Here is a 17,416-nt window from a genome sequence, read left to right as displayed (position 1 = left end):
GGCGGGCGAACGGGGACGCGAGGCGTCTCGGGTTGCCATAGTGACCCGCATCCTCCCCGCCCCCAGCCGCCCTCCGCGGGATTCTCCCAGGCCCCAGGGGTCCCGCGCGCCAACCAAGGCGCTGGACTTAGGGAGCGGCGATTAGTTCTCGACCAAAGCAAAGGACTTTTCTTTAATCTCTCGTTTGTTTCTCACCCCAACTTCTTAAGAAAGGCTTTACAGTTCCCAGGTAGGGAAACCGAGATTCAGGAAATTGCTGGAGGCCACACAGCTGGGAAGTGGCACAGCTGGAATGTGAGCTGAAAAAAGTCTGTCCCCAGAGCCCAAGAATAGATCACCACCCGAAACAGAAAAGGCAGGGGCGGGGGCAGATACTGGACAGGTGAGTTCAAGGTATAGTTGCTGGTTTCATGGAGCGTCAAGCCCGTGGCGTCCCGCTCGCTGCTACACACGCAACGTGATCAAATAAATGAATGCTGAGGATTATTTTGGCTTTTTAAATTTTTTTTTTAAAGCAACCATTGTGTTTTCGAAGCACTTTTGTATTCACAATCTATTTCAATCTTTCTAATAATTGATTTTACAGATGAGGAAATGAAATTCAGAAAAGTTTGATTTGAAGAGCAAATAGGAAAATCCAGAGTTTTATTTGGAGCGTAATGTTGCTTTTGTTTTGTTTTTGTTTTTGCAGTCATTGAAAAGGAATTGTGGTGTTAATTTTATGGAAGTTAAACCTGCATTATTTTATAGAGTTAAATAGTTCTACACGGCTTGTGATCAAATGCAGGAGACCTCATCTGCCTCCATTGCACCCCAGAGGCAACCACTTTTACCTCTGTTGGCTGATAATTTAGTAATTAGGACGAATATAAGCCAAATGCTCATATTGCTGCTTTGTCTTAGGTATCATATTGATTTCCTACTATGGAAGATGAGGATTTAGCTCTCTTTCATGCTTCCTACTTCACATATGCTTACTGCCCCATCATGCTCATATAGATAAATTGAAATTTTGACTATAGCATTATTTAATGTTTACGTTACTATGACTGTACAATGTGTACTCACAGTTGAGCTGTGTAATGTCCTAAGGTCACTTTTCCTTTCTGCACAGCCTTTTAATTGCCTGAAGTTAATAATTATTAACTTGCCTTGTTTTTTAATTTGCTTGATTTTCAATGTCCTTATTACTAATTAGTTCCCAGACTCTTCCTCCTTGTGTAAATTTCTTACTATGCTCAAACACATGAAGGATTCTATCAATTTCATCATTTGGAAAAGTCTCTCCTTGAGGCACTTCTGATCTGCTCCAGTCTGGATTGGCTGCTGTTTAGGCCTGTGGTTGCACAGCTGTAGTCTAAGGATGTCCCTTCACCATCCTGCCTCTGCCTTGGATTCCTTGTTTTGTGGATTCCATCTTTTTCTCTTTCTTGGTTCACTCACTCATTTGGTGGAGCATATCTCCAGTAGCTTTTAGAGAAATGGTGTGTGGGGTGTAAAATGTCTAAGTCCTTACCACTCTAAAAATGTCTTTATTTTACCTTCTACTAAAATGGAGGTTTGGCTTAGGTAAAGAGCTCTAGATTGAAAATAATTTTTCCTCAGATTTTAAAGTCATTGCATCATTGTCTTCTGGGATCCAGTGTTGCCACAGAGAATTCTGCCACCATTCTATTCCTGACCCTTGTATAGGACCTCTTCTTTTTCTTTCTAGAAAGCTAGAGGATCTTTGTCTTTAAAGTTCTGAAATTTCATGATGATATACCTTGATAAGGGTCAATTTTTCATCCATTTTGCTGGGCACTCAGTAGATCATTTCAATCTAGAAACTCATGTCCTTCATTTTAGAGAATTTTTCTTGAATTATTTTCTTGCAATTTCTTTGTTTTCTCTGGAATTCCTGTTATTTGTATGTTAGATCTCCTAGTTTGTCTTCTAATCTTCTAACCTATTTTTCCTTTTTTTTATATCTCTGCATCTTTGCACTATTTTCTGGGAGAGTTCTTCAACAGTACTTTCCTAACATCCTATTTTTCACTTTTATCATGTTTTTAATTTCTCAGAGCTCTCTCAATTTACCTTTTTATAAGACTTCTTGGCCTTGTATCATGGATACAGTATCTCAGCTCTATGAGGATATCTGTGATATATTTTATTTCCAACATTATTTTCTTCTTGTATAATCACTGCTTCCTCCAAGTTAGTTGTTTGTTTTGGTCTTATATTAGCAGCTTTCTTCAATCTTCAGGTGATTTTTTACTATCTTGACTGATCTAGTGGAGAATATGAATCTGTGTATGGGGGTAGGGCTTATTGACTGGGAGTTTCACTGATGCATGATCTGTTTGGGCTGTTCAGTTGGGGAACCCCTGGTGTTGGTATTTTAAGGTCTTATCTCTTGAGCTGCTCTGATTCTCCATGGAGTAATTCTTCCAGTCTTTCTGCTGGAGGGTATAAGCCTGGCTGCTACTTCTCTGGGAAGTGAATGGGAGAAGAGAACTGGGGGTTCAATGTGAAGTATGTACATATTCATGAAGTTCCCCTGTGTTGCTATCCCAATTGCGCTTTTTGCCTTCCAGCCCAGAGGGCTTCTGACTTTCTCCAGGGAATTCTCTCCAATAATTGCTAGGTTGAGGGTCATTCATCTAGCTGCTCAGTACCAGGAAACTAGGGGTCAAACTGCTTTATTCTAATTGTGGTAAAACGTACAGAACGTAAAATTTACTCTTTTAACCATTTTTTTTTCCTTTTTGTCTTTTTTCGTGACCAGTAATGGGATCGCAACCCTCAGGTGTCGCGCCCGCACTGCGCTCAACCAGTGAGTGGACCGGTCTCTATATGGGATCCGAACCCTCGGCGGGAGCGCTGCCACACTCCCAAGTGCCACACTCTACCGAGTGCGCCACCAGGCCGGCCCGTCTTTTAACCATTTTTTTTTCCTTTTTGTCTTTTTTCGTGACCAGTAATGGGATCGCAACCCTCAGGTGTCGCGCCCGCACTGCGCTCAACCAGTGAGTGGACCGGTCTCTATATGGGATCCGAACCCTCGGCGGGAGCGCTGCCACACTCCCAAGTGCCACACTCTACCGAGTGCGCCACCAGGCCGGCCCGTCTTTTAACCATTTTTAAGTATGCAATTTAGGGCCGACCTTGTGGCTCACTCTGGAGAGTGCAGGGCTGGGAGTGCAGCGGCGCTGGGGGCACGAGGTCGCCAAGGCCGCGAGTTCGGATCCTATATAGGTATGGCCGGTGCACTCACAAGTATGCAATTTAGTGGCATTAAGTATATTCACAATGTCATACATCCATCACCACTATCAATTTCTAGAACTTTTTCCTCATCCCAGAGATTCCATACCATTAAACAATAATTCTCAATTTTCTCCTATACCAGCCTCTGGTAACCTCTATTCTACTTTCTGTCTTTATGAATTTCATTACTTTAGCTACCTCATATCAGTGGAATCATACAATTTTTGTTCTTTTACGTGTCTGGCTTATTTTACTTAGCATAATGTCCCCGAGGTTCAGCCACATTATAGCATATTGCAGAATTTCCTTCCTTTTTAAGGCTGAATAATATTCCATTGTATGGATATACCAAATTTTGCTTATCCCTTCATCTGTCAATGGACATTTGGGTTGCTTCCACATTATTGTGAATAATGCTGCTATGAACATGAGTGTACAAATATCTATTCAAGACGCTGCTTTCAATTCTTTTGGGTTTGTATCTAGAAATGGAATTGCTGGATCATTTGATACTTCTATTTTTTAAAACTTTTTGAGTTACTACCATATTCTTTTCCTCTGTGGCTGTATCATTTTACAGTCCCACTAACAGTGCATGCTACAGTCTCAATGTGTCCATGGAAAGTCATGTGTTGGGAACTTAATCCCTACTGCAACACAGTTGAGAGGTGGAGGCTTCCGGAAGGTATTTAGGTCATGAGGGCACTCGGAGATCATAATACCTGCTTCATGGAACTAATGTTAATATTAAATCACACTATGTGTAAAACACACAAAGTAATGGAATGTACTCAAGAGTGAATTTTATCGTATGTGAATTAAATCCCAATAAAGCTGTTTATTTTTTTTTATTTTTATTTTTTTAAAGATGACCGGTAAGGGGATCTTAACCCTTGACTTGGTGTTGTCAGCAACACGCTCAGCCACTGAGCTAACCGGCCATCCCTATATAGGATCCGAACCCGTGGCCTTGGTGTTATCAGCACCGCACTCAGCACCGTACTCAAGAGTGAATTTTATCGTATGTGAATTAAATCCCAATAAAGCTGTTTATTTTTTTTTATTTTTATTTTTTTAAAGATGACCGGTAAGGGGATCTTAACCCTTGACTTGGTGTTGTCAGCAACACGCTCAGCCACTGAGCTAACCGGCCATCCCTATATAGGATCCGAACCCGTGGCCTTGGTGTTATCAGCACCGCACTCTCCCGAGTGAGCCACAGGGCCGGCCCAAAGCTGTTTAAAAATACATAGCATAGGGCTGGCCAGTTAGCCCACTTGGGAGAGCATGTTGCTAGTAACACCAATGTCATGGATTCGGATCCCTGTACCTGCCAGCTGCCCCCCAAAGTACGGAGCATACAGTAAGGATTCAAGGAAAGGTACTGATATTTTTATTAATATTATTCTACAAATGAGGACTCACATTCAGAGGGGACTTGAATCAGATCTAGATCATAGGTCTTAGCATCCTGCGCAGCCACAGGCTCTTGCCCAGTCTCCATGCTTACATTTTCTTAAAGTCCAAGTGAAGAAAAGTCAACAAAAAGAAAAAAAATTGCCTGGAATTTGTTTGTTATAAGATTTTTATGAAGTGTTTAAGAAGCTTCTTTTGCTGCTCTCCTTTTTACACTTGTCCCAAAAGACTGTTGTTTTTCATAGAACCTGCCCATAGCATTCTAGACTCGTAAGGTTAGAAGGACTCATAGTTCCTCCTATTTTTCTGTGAGAAAATCTAAGAGCAGAGCGATGACAATTCGACTTCTCTGTGCTTTTTCCTCTTCCACTTGAAACTCCTCCAGACTTCTGTTATCTATCTTCTTATATTTATTTCTTCTTTCCTTATCCCTCTACTGATTGATACATTTCTTTCCAAAAACATATAAAATTCTTTCCTTTGCCATGCTAAAAATCTCAGGCTTATAACGTTCTATTTCTTTTCCTTTGTGGCCTATTTTCTTGGCAAGATAATTCACATTTGGTCTCTAGTTGCTCACACCCAGCTCACTTTTTAATTTCTTATGATCTGGTTTCCACTTTTACCACTTTATTGAATGTAGTCACTTGTACATCACCAAGTATCTCTTAATCTCCAACTAAGTTATGCTTCCCCATGTCTCTTGACTTCTCTAATAGCATTTGGCAATATTTAATCTCCCATTTTTCTTGAAAATCTCTTGGTTTCCAAGACTGTTCATTTTGTCTGGCTTTCTGGTCACCTCTCTAGAGGTTATGTCCCTATTTCTGTCACCATTTTTTCAGAATTCTAAACTCATCGATGCAGGCATTCTCCTGGATCTTTGTTCTTTTCTCTCTTTTTGTTATTGCATTCAACTCCAAAACTTTAATTATCACCTTGAGGATGTGTCTTTTAAATATCTAAAGATTCAGTCTTTACCCTGACTTCAATCCATCATTTCTAATTGCTGGTTGAACATCACAAAGTCATAAAACTTTGGACCAGTGAAAAGGCTAGAGATCATTTAGTTCAATAGATTTCAAACTGCTCCCCAGTACCCAAGGGATTTCATGGTGGCAGGTCAGGTACTCTCCTCCATGTTGAGCAGCTCCACTTTTTTTCTGCATTGTCCATGTATTTAATACATATTTGTTAAATGATTACTTTGTGCCAGGAACTGTTCTTGGTGCTGAAGATGCAGTAATGAACAAAACATACAAAAATCCCTCCCCATATGTAGTTGAGCTCACATTCTGTCCACATTTGATCTGAAGAGAGATCTTGGTGTCTGTGTGTGTGTGTATCTGTGGGTGTGTACCTCTAATTTACAAAAAGTTATTCTAAATGACTTATACTTAGTATATCCTTATGAGTATCTGATATGGGTTTACGTAATTTGAAAGCAAAAATACCTACATTTCATTTGATTAACTCATGATGCTATTTTAACATTATGCTGTTAATTTTTATCAAGCACTAATGGAAAAAAAAGTCAAATAAGAAATATTTCTGAATTTTAAGTGAAACTATTTTTAAGGATGCTCTTCACTATGGTGAATGTCGTTTGTGTCAGTTCTCACAGAATAAATTTCTTTAAAACTAGTTTCACCAGTATCAGAAATAGTAAAGCTGTACCTAAAGATCTTAAAGACATTAAAAAGATAATAAGACATTTTGAATAATCTCATGCTAGCAAATTTGACAATTTAGATGAAATGGTGACATTACTTAAAAAACAACTTTTCAAAATAGACAGAAGAAATATATCTTTAACAGAACTAATTATAAAAATATTACAATGAAAGATATTGAATTCAAAATTAAAACCTATTCCACAAAGAAAACCTAAAGCCTCATCGGTGAATTCTTCCAAACTTCTCCAGGAGTTAGAAAAAAGTGCTAATTCTTCTCAACTCATCTTTATATCAAAATCTGAAAGAACATTACTACAAAGGAAAATTATAGGTCAATCTTTCTCATGAAGATCAATTCAAATATAACAAAATATTATCAAATATAACCCAGAAGAATAACACTTCATGGTCAAGTTGTAACTGTTACAGGAATGCAAAGTTAACATCTGAAAATCAAACTACATAATTCATTGCATTAAAAAGATAAAAAGGAAGAAATCAAACTGTTATTATTAGCTATCAACATGGTATGTACATAGAAAATTCAAATGAATGTACAGATAAGGTATTGGAATTCAGACAGTTATCCAGGTCACTGGACACATGGTCAATAGAAAAAAATAAATTTTACTTTTGTATATAGCAACAACAATGGAAAATAAAATGTAAACAACAATAACATTTATAGCATCAAGAGCCACCAAATACATAAGAATAAACCTTTTAAAATAGAGAAAGTACTTGTGATACAGTTGGAATGTTTGTCTCCCTTAAAGCTCCTGTTGAAGCTTAACCCAAATATGACATTTGAAAGGTAGGGTCTTTAAGATGTAATTGGATCATGATAGCTATGCCCTCATGTGGATTAATCTATTCATGGATTAATGGATCAATAGTTTAATGGATTGATGGGCTGTCATGGGAGTAGACTGGTGGTTTTATAAGGAGAGGAAGAAATCACATTAGTACACTCCAGCCCCCATGAACTCTGCAGAGAGTCCTCACCAAGAAGAAGACTCTCACCAGATGTGTCCCCCTGAACCTTGGACTTCCCAGCCTTTGAAACTAAGAAATACATTTTATTTTCCTATAAATTACCCAATTTCAGGTATTCTGTTATAAGCGACAGAAAATGGACTTATACAAACTCCACCAGAATACTCTAAAACATGACAGAGAAAAATTAATTAATAACTAAATAAATGGAGACATATATTATATTCAAGAATTGTAACTAAATATTATAATGCTAATATTCAAATTGATGTATAAATTTAATGCACTCTCAATCTGAATCTTATCAGGGTTGCTTTAAAAATAGAAATTGGCAAGGGGAGACTAAAATTGAAAACTACATGCAATGGGCCAAGAATAGCAAAAACACCCTGAAGAATAAGAACAAAGTTGGAATATTTACACTACCAGATATTAAGACATACTATAAAGCAATATTGTTAAAACTATGGTATTGGGGCGAAGATGAATCAATGGAACAAAATAGTTTAAAAACTTGCCCAAGCATATATGATCACCAGATATATGAAAAAGGTGTCACATGACACCAAGGCATCACTGCAGTGTAGTGTGTGTGTGTGTGTGTGTGGGGGGGGGTCTTTTTAATATAGCGCTAAGATAAAACACTAAATCTTTTAGATGATACCAATGAAAAAATATCTTTGTTATCTTGGGGTAGGCACATATTTCTTAAATAGGAAACAAAAATCATAATCATAAAGAAAAACAATAGATTAATGAGAGATCATTAAAATTATATTCTCTTACTTAAAATCACCATTTTATCGTTGATTTTTGGTGGGACTTTGGGTTGTTTCCAGCTTAGGGCATTTACAAACATGGGAATTCTGGTACATGGTTTTGGTGTACATATTATACATTTAAGTATATACCTAGTATTAGGACTGCTGTGCCAAAGGGTATATTGATGTTCAGCTTTGGTAAAAACTGCCAAAACAGTTCTCCAAAGTGGTTGTACCAATTGACACTCTTAGCAGCAGGGAATGAGAGTTCCATTAGGAGTGTGAAAAGGCAAGCCAAAGACTCTGAGAACATTTTTGCAAGTCACATATCCAAAAAATGACTAGTATCCAGAATATATAAAGAACTCCTACAAATCAATAAGAAAAGGGCCCACAAACCAATAAGAAAATGAAGAAAGATAAACAAGCACCTCACGAAAGAGGAAATCCAAATGGCCAATTAGCATATAAGAAAATTGCTCTGTGTCATTAGTCATCACAATAATGCAAATTAAAACTAGTACAAATATTGTACACAAATACTGATCATCAACTCTGTACCCCCAAATTTGTATAATCAATTATGTTTCAATAAAAAAACTATGATGAGGTATTACTACACTCCCATTAGAATGGCTATTAAACAAACAAACAAAAACCAATAAACCTGGCAGTAACAAGGGTTGGGAAGATATGGAGATAATTTAATTGTCGGTTGCAGTAACTATGTTAGTTTAGGTGGTTTATTTTCTTCTTTCTCTTTCTAGAGGCTTTTGACTTTTTTATTTCCAACTATTAAATGTCTTCAATTATACACAACTTCAAATTTTCTTGGGATTAAATTATTGATAAAAATAAGTATAAAGTGTACTGTTCTAGCTATGAGCTATGGTTTCCATTTTTCTTTATTTTATTCCAGAAAACTAAAAATAAGTAACAAAAAAAAGGGTGGTTGGCTTAATCTTCTTTCATTTCCATTAAATGAAAAAGAACAACATGTCCACTAGAGGGAGGAAAAACCCAAGATTAAATTTTTCTTCTAAAAAGTTAAAAATCATATTTAATGTAAAAACATGAAGTCTTTATCAAAGAAATAAAATTTAATGTACTACCAGAGTTAATATATTACTTAATGTTATTTAATAGTATATTAGTAAAATCAATGTGAATTAAGTTTTACATTCTGTGTTTAATTCCATAGATTTAGAACAGGTGTCAAGCAATCATCTCATTCTGTCTTCTGCTTAGTTACAGGGCAATTAAACGATCAGTAGAATATTTACTGCTACCGTCTTTTCTTCAGAGAAGTAGATGCTATAGTCACTTTGATAACCTATGCTAGATTCTAACAGTCCTTATCTAAATTATTTTAAAAGCCAACAAAATTCTTCTTATATAGTAACTGGCCATCTTTTCTAATTTATTGAATGCTGCCAAATGGACTAATTATTTTTGGCAATTATTCTGTTTTCTCTTCTATCATTTAATGGAGAAACTGCTCTTTCCAATTACAAAGGTCTTGTTGCCTGGGATTTTAAAATTCCAGGGAATTGGTGAAATGTATTTTTTTTTTTTTTTTTTGATAACTCACAGGACTCTGTAGGCCCCTGTGAAGTTATACCCCTAGAATTTGGGGAAGAGGTCATCATATACCCTTTCTTGCTATGGAAAATTACAAAAGGATATAATTAGTCATCTCTGGATACCTACTTTTAAAAATCAACTTCATTGAAATATAACTTATGTGTAAAAAATTGCATTCCACTTAAAGTGTGGAATTCAATGACTTTCGACAGTTGTGTATCCCTGCAAAACCACTACAGCAATCAAGATACAGAATATTCCCACCACCTCCAAAAGATTCTTCCTGCCCTTTTGTAATCCAGCCTCTGTCCCTGTCACCAGGCAACCACCGATCTGCTTTCTGTCTGTAAGTGAGTTCATCTTTTTTCAAATGGATATTCAGTTGTTCCAGCACCATTTGTTTAAGAGAATTTCCAACTGAATTCCTTAGCATCTTTGCCAAAAATAAATTGACCATTTATATCTGGATTTATTTCTAGACTCTATTCTGTCCTATTGATCCACAAGTCAATGCATCAATACCATATTGTCTTGATACTGCTGTTTCATAAACAGTTGTGAAATCAGATTGTATAAATCTCTCGTTTTTATTTCTATAAATAGCTTTGGCTCATGATTTTCAACTAATGGGATTTTTTCTTATTTATGTTTTTATGCCGTAAAATGCAATTTGCTCCTTACTGCATGATTTCATTTATATGAGGTATCTAAACTAGGCAAGCTCATAGAAGCAGAGAGTAGAATGGTAGTTGCCAGAGGCTGAGGGGAGGGGGAAATGGGGAGTAGATGTTCAATGAGTATAAAGTTTCAGTTATGCAAGATGAGTAAGTTCTAGAGATCCGCTGCACAACAATGCCTATAGATAAAAATTCTATGTTTATAGTTCTCCAACCTGAGGGGGAAAAAAAAGAAAAAAAAAGTACTGCATTGTACACTTAAAATTTTAAAAGGGTAGGTCTAATGTTGTGTTCTTTCCACAATTAAAAAAAAGAAAGAAATTTACATACAAGGGGAAAAAAAAGCATGAAATTTTACATGGAGAGGGATCAATTTAACAAATCTAGTTATGACCCCATTTCTACAATACATATAAATACATAAAATACAATACATATTTTATATGTGGATATACGGCATCTAAAATGTAGATTTAAGTAATCACATTAAAAAATATAGACTGCTCCTTTAAAAACAAATGCAATTTGCTTCTAATAGCAATTTTTATGTCCTCAAACCCTACCATAAATAAACTATTTTTGTTGTTGTTAAGATTATTTGACAGACTAACTGGTGGTATATAGATATTAACATTTGAGAACACCACAGGTGAAAAGCTGTAACATTTGAACATGAGCTTTCAGGGAAATTATTTCAAAGAAATATACTAAACATGCACAGAATGATGCATTCTTTAAGCAGCTTTACAAATAGATACTAGATGCGAGTGTACTGAAGAGCAAAGGTGGTGGAATCAGAAAATCAAGTTTGAAACTTACCTCCATCGTCATCGTGCACTAACTGCATGATAATGAGCCATTTACTTAAACTTCTTTAAGCCCAGTTTCATTTGTACAATGGTAGCTACCTCACAGGGTTATTGTGAGGCTTACCTGAGATCACGCATGTGAAGCACCTACAGCACGGGGGCCTTCAGTAAGCACTTGGTATTAGCTGTTAATGTTATCACAGTGGTTTGGTGCACCACATCTTGTGTATGTAAGAAATTTTGTAAAGAAGATCAGATGAGGCTATTTCACTCATGCATTTCATAAAAGGTAATTGGGGGAAGTTGATCGACAAATGTAGGTATTTTTGGACATTATGATTTAGATGTATTTCATCTTGGAAAACAGTTTTAAAGTAAAAGTAATTGCCAAAATAAATTACATTATGATTTTTACATCTAAATAACAAACTAAAGAATTTTAGATCTGCAATAACATTAAGAGATTACCTTCTATTTCTCCAGTTTTTCATTTGGAAGCTGTTACCTCCCTCCTCATTGCTCTCTTCTCTAACAGAGCTTTTTAGTTTCTCATCTCTTTTTTTCTAGAATCAAAGTCAGTGCATCAACTTAATTGAAATTTTATTCAGCAATGCAATAAAAAATTACATTTGTAATGGAGCAACCTATTAAAATCAGGATGTGACTACCATCTCTATTAATACACAGAAATTAGAATTTCTCTAAAAATAAACTCATCTGACCTTGGTGTTAAATTTCCTAGAGGCCAAAATTGGGAACAGGGAGTGAGTTTTCCTTACAAACAACATCCAGTATGGGAGAATTCTCTTTTTCTAACTACATGTTTTTAGCACAATTTTTGAATGTGTTTATCTCATTAATAGAATACTAAAATTCTAAAGTAGAATCAATGATTATCTAATTTTTGAATATACACTGATAAATACTTGGAATGCCTAACAACATCTAAGGAAAACATGGGCTTTATATAACATTTATTTGCATGCCAATAAAACCTATGTGGCTGGCCAAATTCTGACATCTCCTGCCTTAGAGATTTTTGATGACATACAGCAGGGGATATTTGGCAATGTCTGGAGACAGTTTTGTTGTCATTACTGGGGGCAGAGGCATAGGTGGGAGGTGCTGTGGGTATCTAGTGAGTAGAGGCCAGGATTGCTGCTAAACATCCTAAATATTGTTGCCGTTTAAGGCAGCTGTATCTGAAAATGGAACTCCAATAACTGCTTAGGAGACAGTACTCTTTCTGAACTCTCATTAAATTTTTAATGATGTTTTCTAATTTTTAAGTACTGTGCATCTAGTAGAGATGAAATGCTGAATGCACTGTGATAGAAAGGGAAGGGAGGAAACAAATTAGGTAGCAGTTCAGGTTTTATTAGCTATTTCTTTCATTAAGCTGATTTTTTGGCCTACAGCTCCTGACAGTGAGATCCACTGGAGGTTGTGGCTACATTATTAAGTTCATAGTAAGGGCTATTAGATACACCTGAGTTTTCATGGATAATTAAAGTGATGTACCAAAAATGAATGTTTTTGTGTTTTTACTCGTTCTGCTCAGCATTAACAAGAACCCATCCTGAAAAAGGAAAAGAATTAGGTATGAATTTAAAGAGCAACTCATTTGACAGGCATCAAGAAGCTGCTCATAGAATGAGCAATAAGCCATTCTGTTTCAAGGCCCTGGATCCACTCTGCAAAGACATTTTCTCTCCAAATCTCATTTCCTTTTAGTCCTTGTAATTATTTGCTGAAATTTTTTTCATTTATTTTGCCAGTTCCTTGAGTTTTTTTTCTTCTGGTGGAATGAGACCTTTGATTCCTGGCAGGAACCTTTGGAAATGGGGTAGGCATATTTTTCTAGTAGTGAAGGTGCTTGGATTCTTGAAAAAAGATCTGTCCTGCAAATTTTACTGGAAAGTCATGAGAGAACTACTTGAATATAAAGGAAGAGATACATATGGGATCTTCAAGGATCCAAATACCTAAAACAAGAAGGGCATTTCTGCTTGAAATGCTAGGCAAATAAACCACTTAGTACCACTTTTTGACTATCTACCATGTAATAGATACTTCACCCACATTATATCTCATTTATTCCTTACAGTGCTGCAAGAAGATAAATATTAACCCCATTTTACAGTAGAGAACTGAGGTTATTTGCCCAAAGTCACATTGGTGGCACTCAGGATTCGAACCCAGTTTTGTTTTACTCAAAGTTTAATGCTTCTATTAACCATCCTGCTATGTCTCCAGGGAATATTTCAGGCATCTGAACTTGCACTGTTCAATAGAGTAGCCATATTCAAATGTGGCCACTGAGAACTTGAAATGTGGCTAGTCTGAATTGAGATGTGTTGTAAAATACACACTATTTTGAAGACTTACTACCAAAAAAAAAGAATATAAAATATCGCAATAATTTTTTAATACATATTTCATCTTGAAATAAATATTTTGGATGTATTGGGATATATATATATATATATATATATACACGCATACATACATATATATACCAGAATCATAAGATTTTAATTTTTGAAGTTTTATAATACATCATTTCTTAGGGATAGTGAACTTTTGTTAATAGGTTTCCTTACTTAGTCTTTATTCTGAGAGGAATGAGGGAATAGCAAGGAACTGCAATTCTTTGGGGAATTCTGAGCAGATGAGTGACAGTATCAGACTTACATCTTACAGGATCACTCAGGCTTCTGTGCTGAGAATACACAGCAGAGCCACAGAATGAAAGCTGGCTACTGCAGTAATTGAGGCAAGGGACAGATTGTACCAGGGTGGTAGCAGTAAAAGTGATGAGAGCAGTTGGATTCTAGAAATATTTTGAAGGTAGAGTTCTCAGGAATTGGTGACATACTGGATGTAAAGTATGAGAGAAAGAGAGGGGTCAAGTGATAGCTCAGGTAGGGAAGACTGTGGGAGGAGAAGGTGTGGGAGAAAGCCAGGAGTCCTGTATTGGATACTCTTGAGTTTGAGATGCCTTTTGGAAATCGGGGTCGTAATATAGGACTCTGACATTCAGGAGAGAGGTTGAAGCTGGAGATGTGAATTTGCAGGTTGTCGGTACAAAGATATTTGATAAATATATATTTAAAAAATTAATTTCACCTGTTTTTCTTTTAATGTGGCTACTAGAAAAACACTTACAATTACATATGTGGTTCACATTATGTTTTTATGTGATAGTACTGATTCGGATAATTTCTGCTTAGGTTCCCAGAAGTGAAATTTGGCAGTTTCAGAGGGAAATTTCCAGGAATTTAAAACATCAATTGGCTACACTCAATCCTTCTTAGTTTACTGTCTTCCAAACTTAATAAACATAGATCTTAAATTTCCTTTAGAGAAAGCACTTCATATTACACAAATTGAACGGTCCTCTAGTAATTCTACAGAGGGACTGTAGCATCCCATAATAAACTAATTATAGTGAAGGCATAATCAATGATTTGGTGATCATATTTTATAGGCAGTTCCATAAATTCCTAGAGCCACTGCAGGTAGGGTGAAGATGGGGTATGTGTTGATCAGGAAGAAAGAGTTGATTCAGAGCTGGCCAGTTAGCTCAGTTGGCAAGACCATGGTGATGATAACACCAGGATCCGGGGTTTAATCTCTGTATTGGCTAACAAATAAAAATTAAAATTAAAAATAAAAAGAGCGTTGATCCAGAGATATCATTTTGGCATGAGACATAAGTCTCAGAGTAATCTCTGAGCTTCTTTTGATCATGATGTTCTAGCATAGCAGTGGATATCATGATGCCAACACATAGAAATAAATGAATGTCTTCACATCATAGTATAAAGACTCTAAATCCCTTCACTGTGGTAGGATGTGAGTCAGAAGGCTCCACGGAGAAGTGTATTTAAGATTTTTAAAAGCCAAGCCAGGAGTGCAGCTCACTGGGCTTGGTTGGAACGTTCTGACCCTGCAGCGGGTGTGTTGGTGGATCTTCCACCAGCGAGTGTTTCTTTAGGCCTGCATTTCCAGATTCGAGAGGGTCTGAGCTCCTCAGAGTTGGAAGATGCGGCTGAGGGAAGGCATTTAAAAAAAAAAAACAGGAGTCAAGGTGGCGACGGGTCAGGAGCCGGGGCGCCAGAAGAGGGCGTGAGCCTGAGAGGTGTGAGCTGTGCTGCCAGAGTGCTACTTGCATTTACAAGAGCAACAAAAAATGAATAAGTCTTTGATCAACTAATCTACAACTATAAAAAAGCAACTACAGACTCGAGGTTTAGGGCTGGCATAAAAGAGTATTCCTGGGAGCGCCCGAGATGCACTGCGGGACTGAGTGAGCAGCCCGAGGCAGCAGCGGCTGAGAACTGAGACGGCGACAACCAAAGAGGATTCCTGAGAGCGCCCGAGACGCACTGCAGGACCGAGTGAGCAGCCTGAGGCAGCAGTGGCTGAGAACTGAGATGGCAACAACACGGAAACGGAGAGGGAGCCGCTCGGCAGGCTCAGCTCTGTGAGTGACCCCCAGCCCGGCCCTGCTTGTGGGGCAGACGCCCGTCCGGCTTCCGCCTACCCCACTGGGCCAGTCACCAGCCCGGAGCTGCCTCCATTTTCTCAGGTGGGGCTCGAGCAGGCCGGCTCGGCCAGGCCTGCCCTCCTCACCTGGCTCGGCTCCTCACTGAGCCTTCCCACTTCCTTGCCCCAGCACGGGGCCTCCCGGGGCCTGCGGGCTGGCCTCTCATCCCATTCCCCTGCGGTTCTCTGGCGGGGCTAGAGGCGGGGGGAGAACCGGCCAGCATCAGGAGGTCAGGGAAGAGCGGGCCGGGCAGATTATCACTCCACCGCACCCTGGGCTCCGCACCCTGGGCTCCGCCCCTGGTAAACTTCCTGTTACAGGGAGGCAGATACCATTTCTGCCGCCATCAATTCGGAAAAATGCCTAACTAATTTCTGATTAGGAAAAGTGTGATCAGAGTGCTCCCGAGCTCGCTTGAACCTGCTGGAGAGCTGACTGCAGGCAGGCGCCGGAGTCAGTCCACGCCGGGGGGATTCAAAGAGGAACTGTGTGCTGCGGGCTCCTCCCCCGAGGAGCTCACGCTCCAGTGTGGGAGATAAGACAAGCACACAGATAACTGCAATAACAGGAGGAAGGTGATTAGTTCCGAGAAAGCCCGATACAGTGCTGCAAAGCCATGCAGAGCAACCGGACGTCTACAACTGGCAGAAACCTGAAAGACCTCCTGGGTGGGGCAGTGCCGAGCAGGGGCTTGAAGGCCCGGCTGATAGACGAGGGCTGCAGAAGACACGCCCCAGCCTAGTCAAGAGGGCACAGAGCAGGGAGGTGGCCAGTTAGGAAGGCGGAGACTCAGCAGAAAACACACACCCTGTGGGCCACAGCTGCGAGGTCCAACAGCCCCGCCTAGTGCGCGCAGAGATGTCCGGCTAGGGAGGCAGAGCCTTGGCAGAAAACACACACCCTGTGGGGCCGCCAGGGCGTGATCCAGCAGCCAGAGCCAGAACACATGGAACAGGGAGAACTCCTACACGGGAAGTGGAAGCTCAAAAGAGACCACACACCCTGTGGTACCGTCCCATGATCTAGCAGCCCAGCAGAGTCCAAGCTGACCAGAGAGGTGGCTCCCCAGAGGGGCCCAAGACCCAAGGCAACCACACACACAAGACACTAGAGGCCAACTGAGCAGTCACAGAGGTAGCCATACCAAATTGACAAACACAACCATACCTTAGTTGGCTAATAGGGTCAAACCTGTGCACCGTGAAATCCCCTGCCAAAATGAATAAATATCCAAAAAAAGAAACCAGAAACACAAAAAACCAAGAAAGTACACCACCAAAAGTTAATAAATCTCAAACTCTAGATCCTATAGAACAAGAAGCCCTTGAAATGAATGACAAGGAATTTCGAGTGATAATTCTAAAGAAACTGAATGAGATACAAGAAAACTCAGCTAGACAGCATGATGAAAAATGACAAGGAATTTCGAGTGATAATTCTAAAGAAACTGAATGAGATACAAGAAAACTCAGCTACAAAGCATGATGAAACGAGGAAGAGTATATAGGACCTGAAAGAGGAAATGTACAAGGAAATCACTGTCATAAAAAAAAAATGTAGTGGAACTTGCCGAACTGAAGAAGTTATTCAGTGAAATAAAAAACACACTGGAGAGTTTAACCAGCAGGCTAACGGAAGTTGAAGAGAGAACCTCAGAACTTGAAGATGGACCGATTGAAATAACACAAGCAGA

General features: G+C 38.6%; 1 protein-coding gene across 1 annotated transcript in view; it reads right to left on the bottom strand.

The window, feature by feature from the left end:
- The window catches only part of LOC103590276 (chromosome unknown open reading frame, human C11orf97), a 30,539-nt gene extending 19,346 nt beyond the window's left edge, over positions 1–11,193 (bottom strand). The window contains exon 1 of the mRNA XM_008572484.1: positions 11,182–11,193. Coding sequence (XP_008570706.1) covers positions 11,182–11,193 — 12 coding nt within the window. The remainder of the gene's footprint in view (positions 1–11,181) is intronic.
- Between the last annotated feature and the right edge of the window lie 6,223 nt (positions 11,194–17,416).

The sequence above is a fragment of the Galeopterus variegatus genome, unplaced genomic scaffold (genome assembly GCF_000696425.1).
Source record: "Galeopterus variegatus unplaced genomic scaffold, G_variegatus-3.0.2 Scaffold791, whole genome shotgun sequence".
Taxonomy (NCBI): domain Eukaryota; kingdom Metazoa; phylum Chordata; class Mammalia; order Dermoptera; family Cynocephalidae; genus Galeopterus; species Galeopterus variegatus.
The sequence above is the reverse complement of the archived record's forward strand: the minus strand, read 5'-3'. Positions and strand labels throughout refer to the sequence as shown.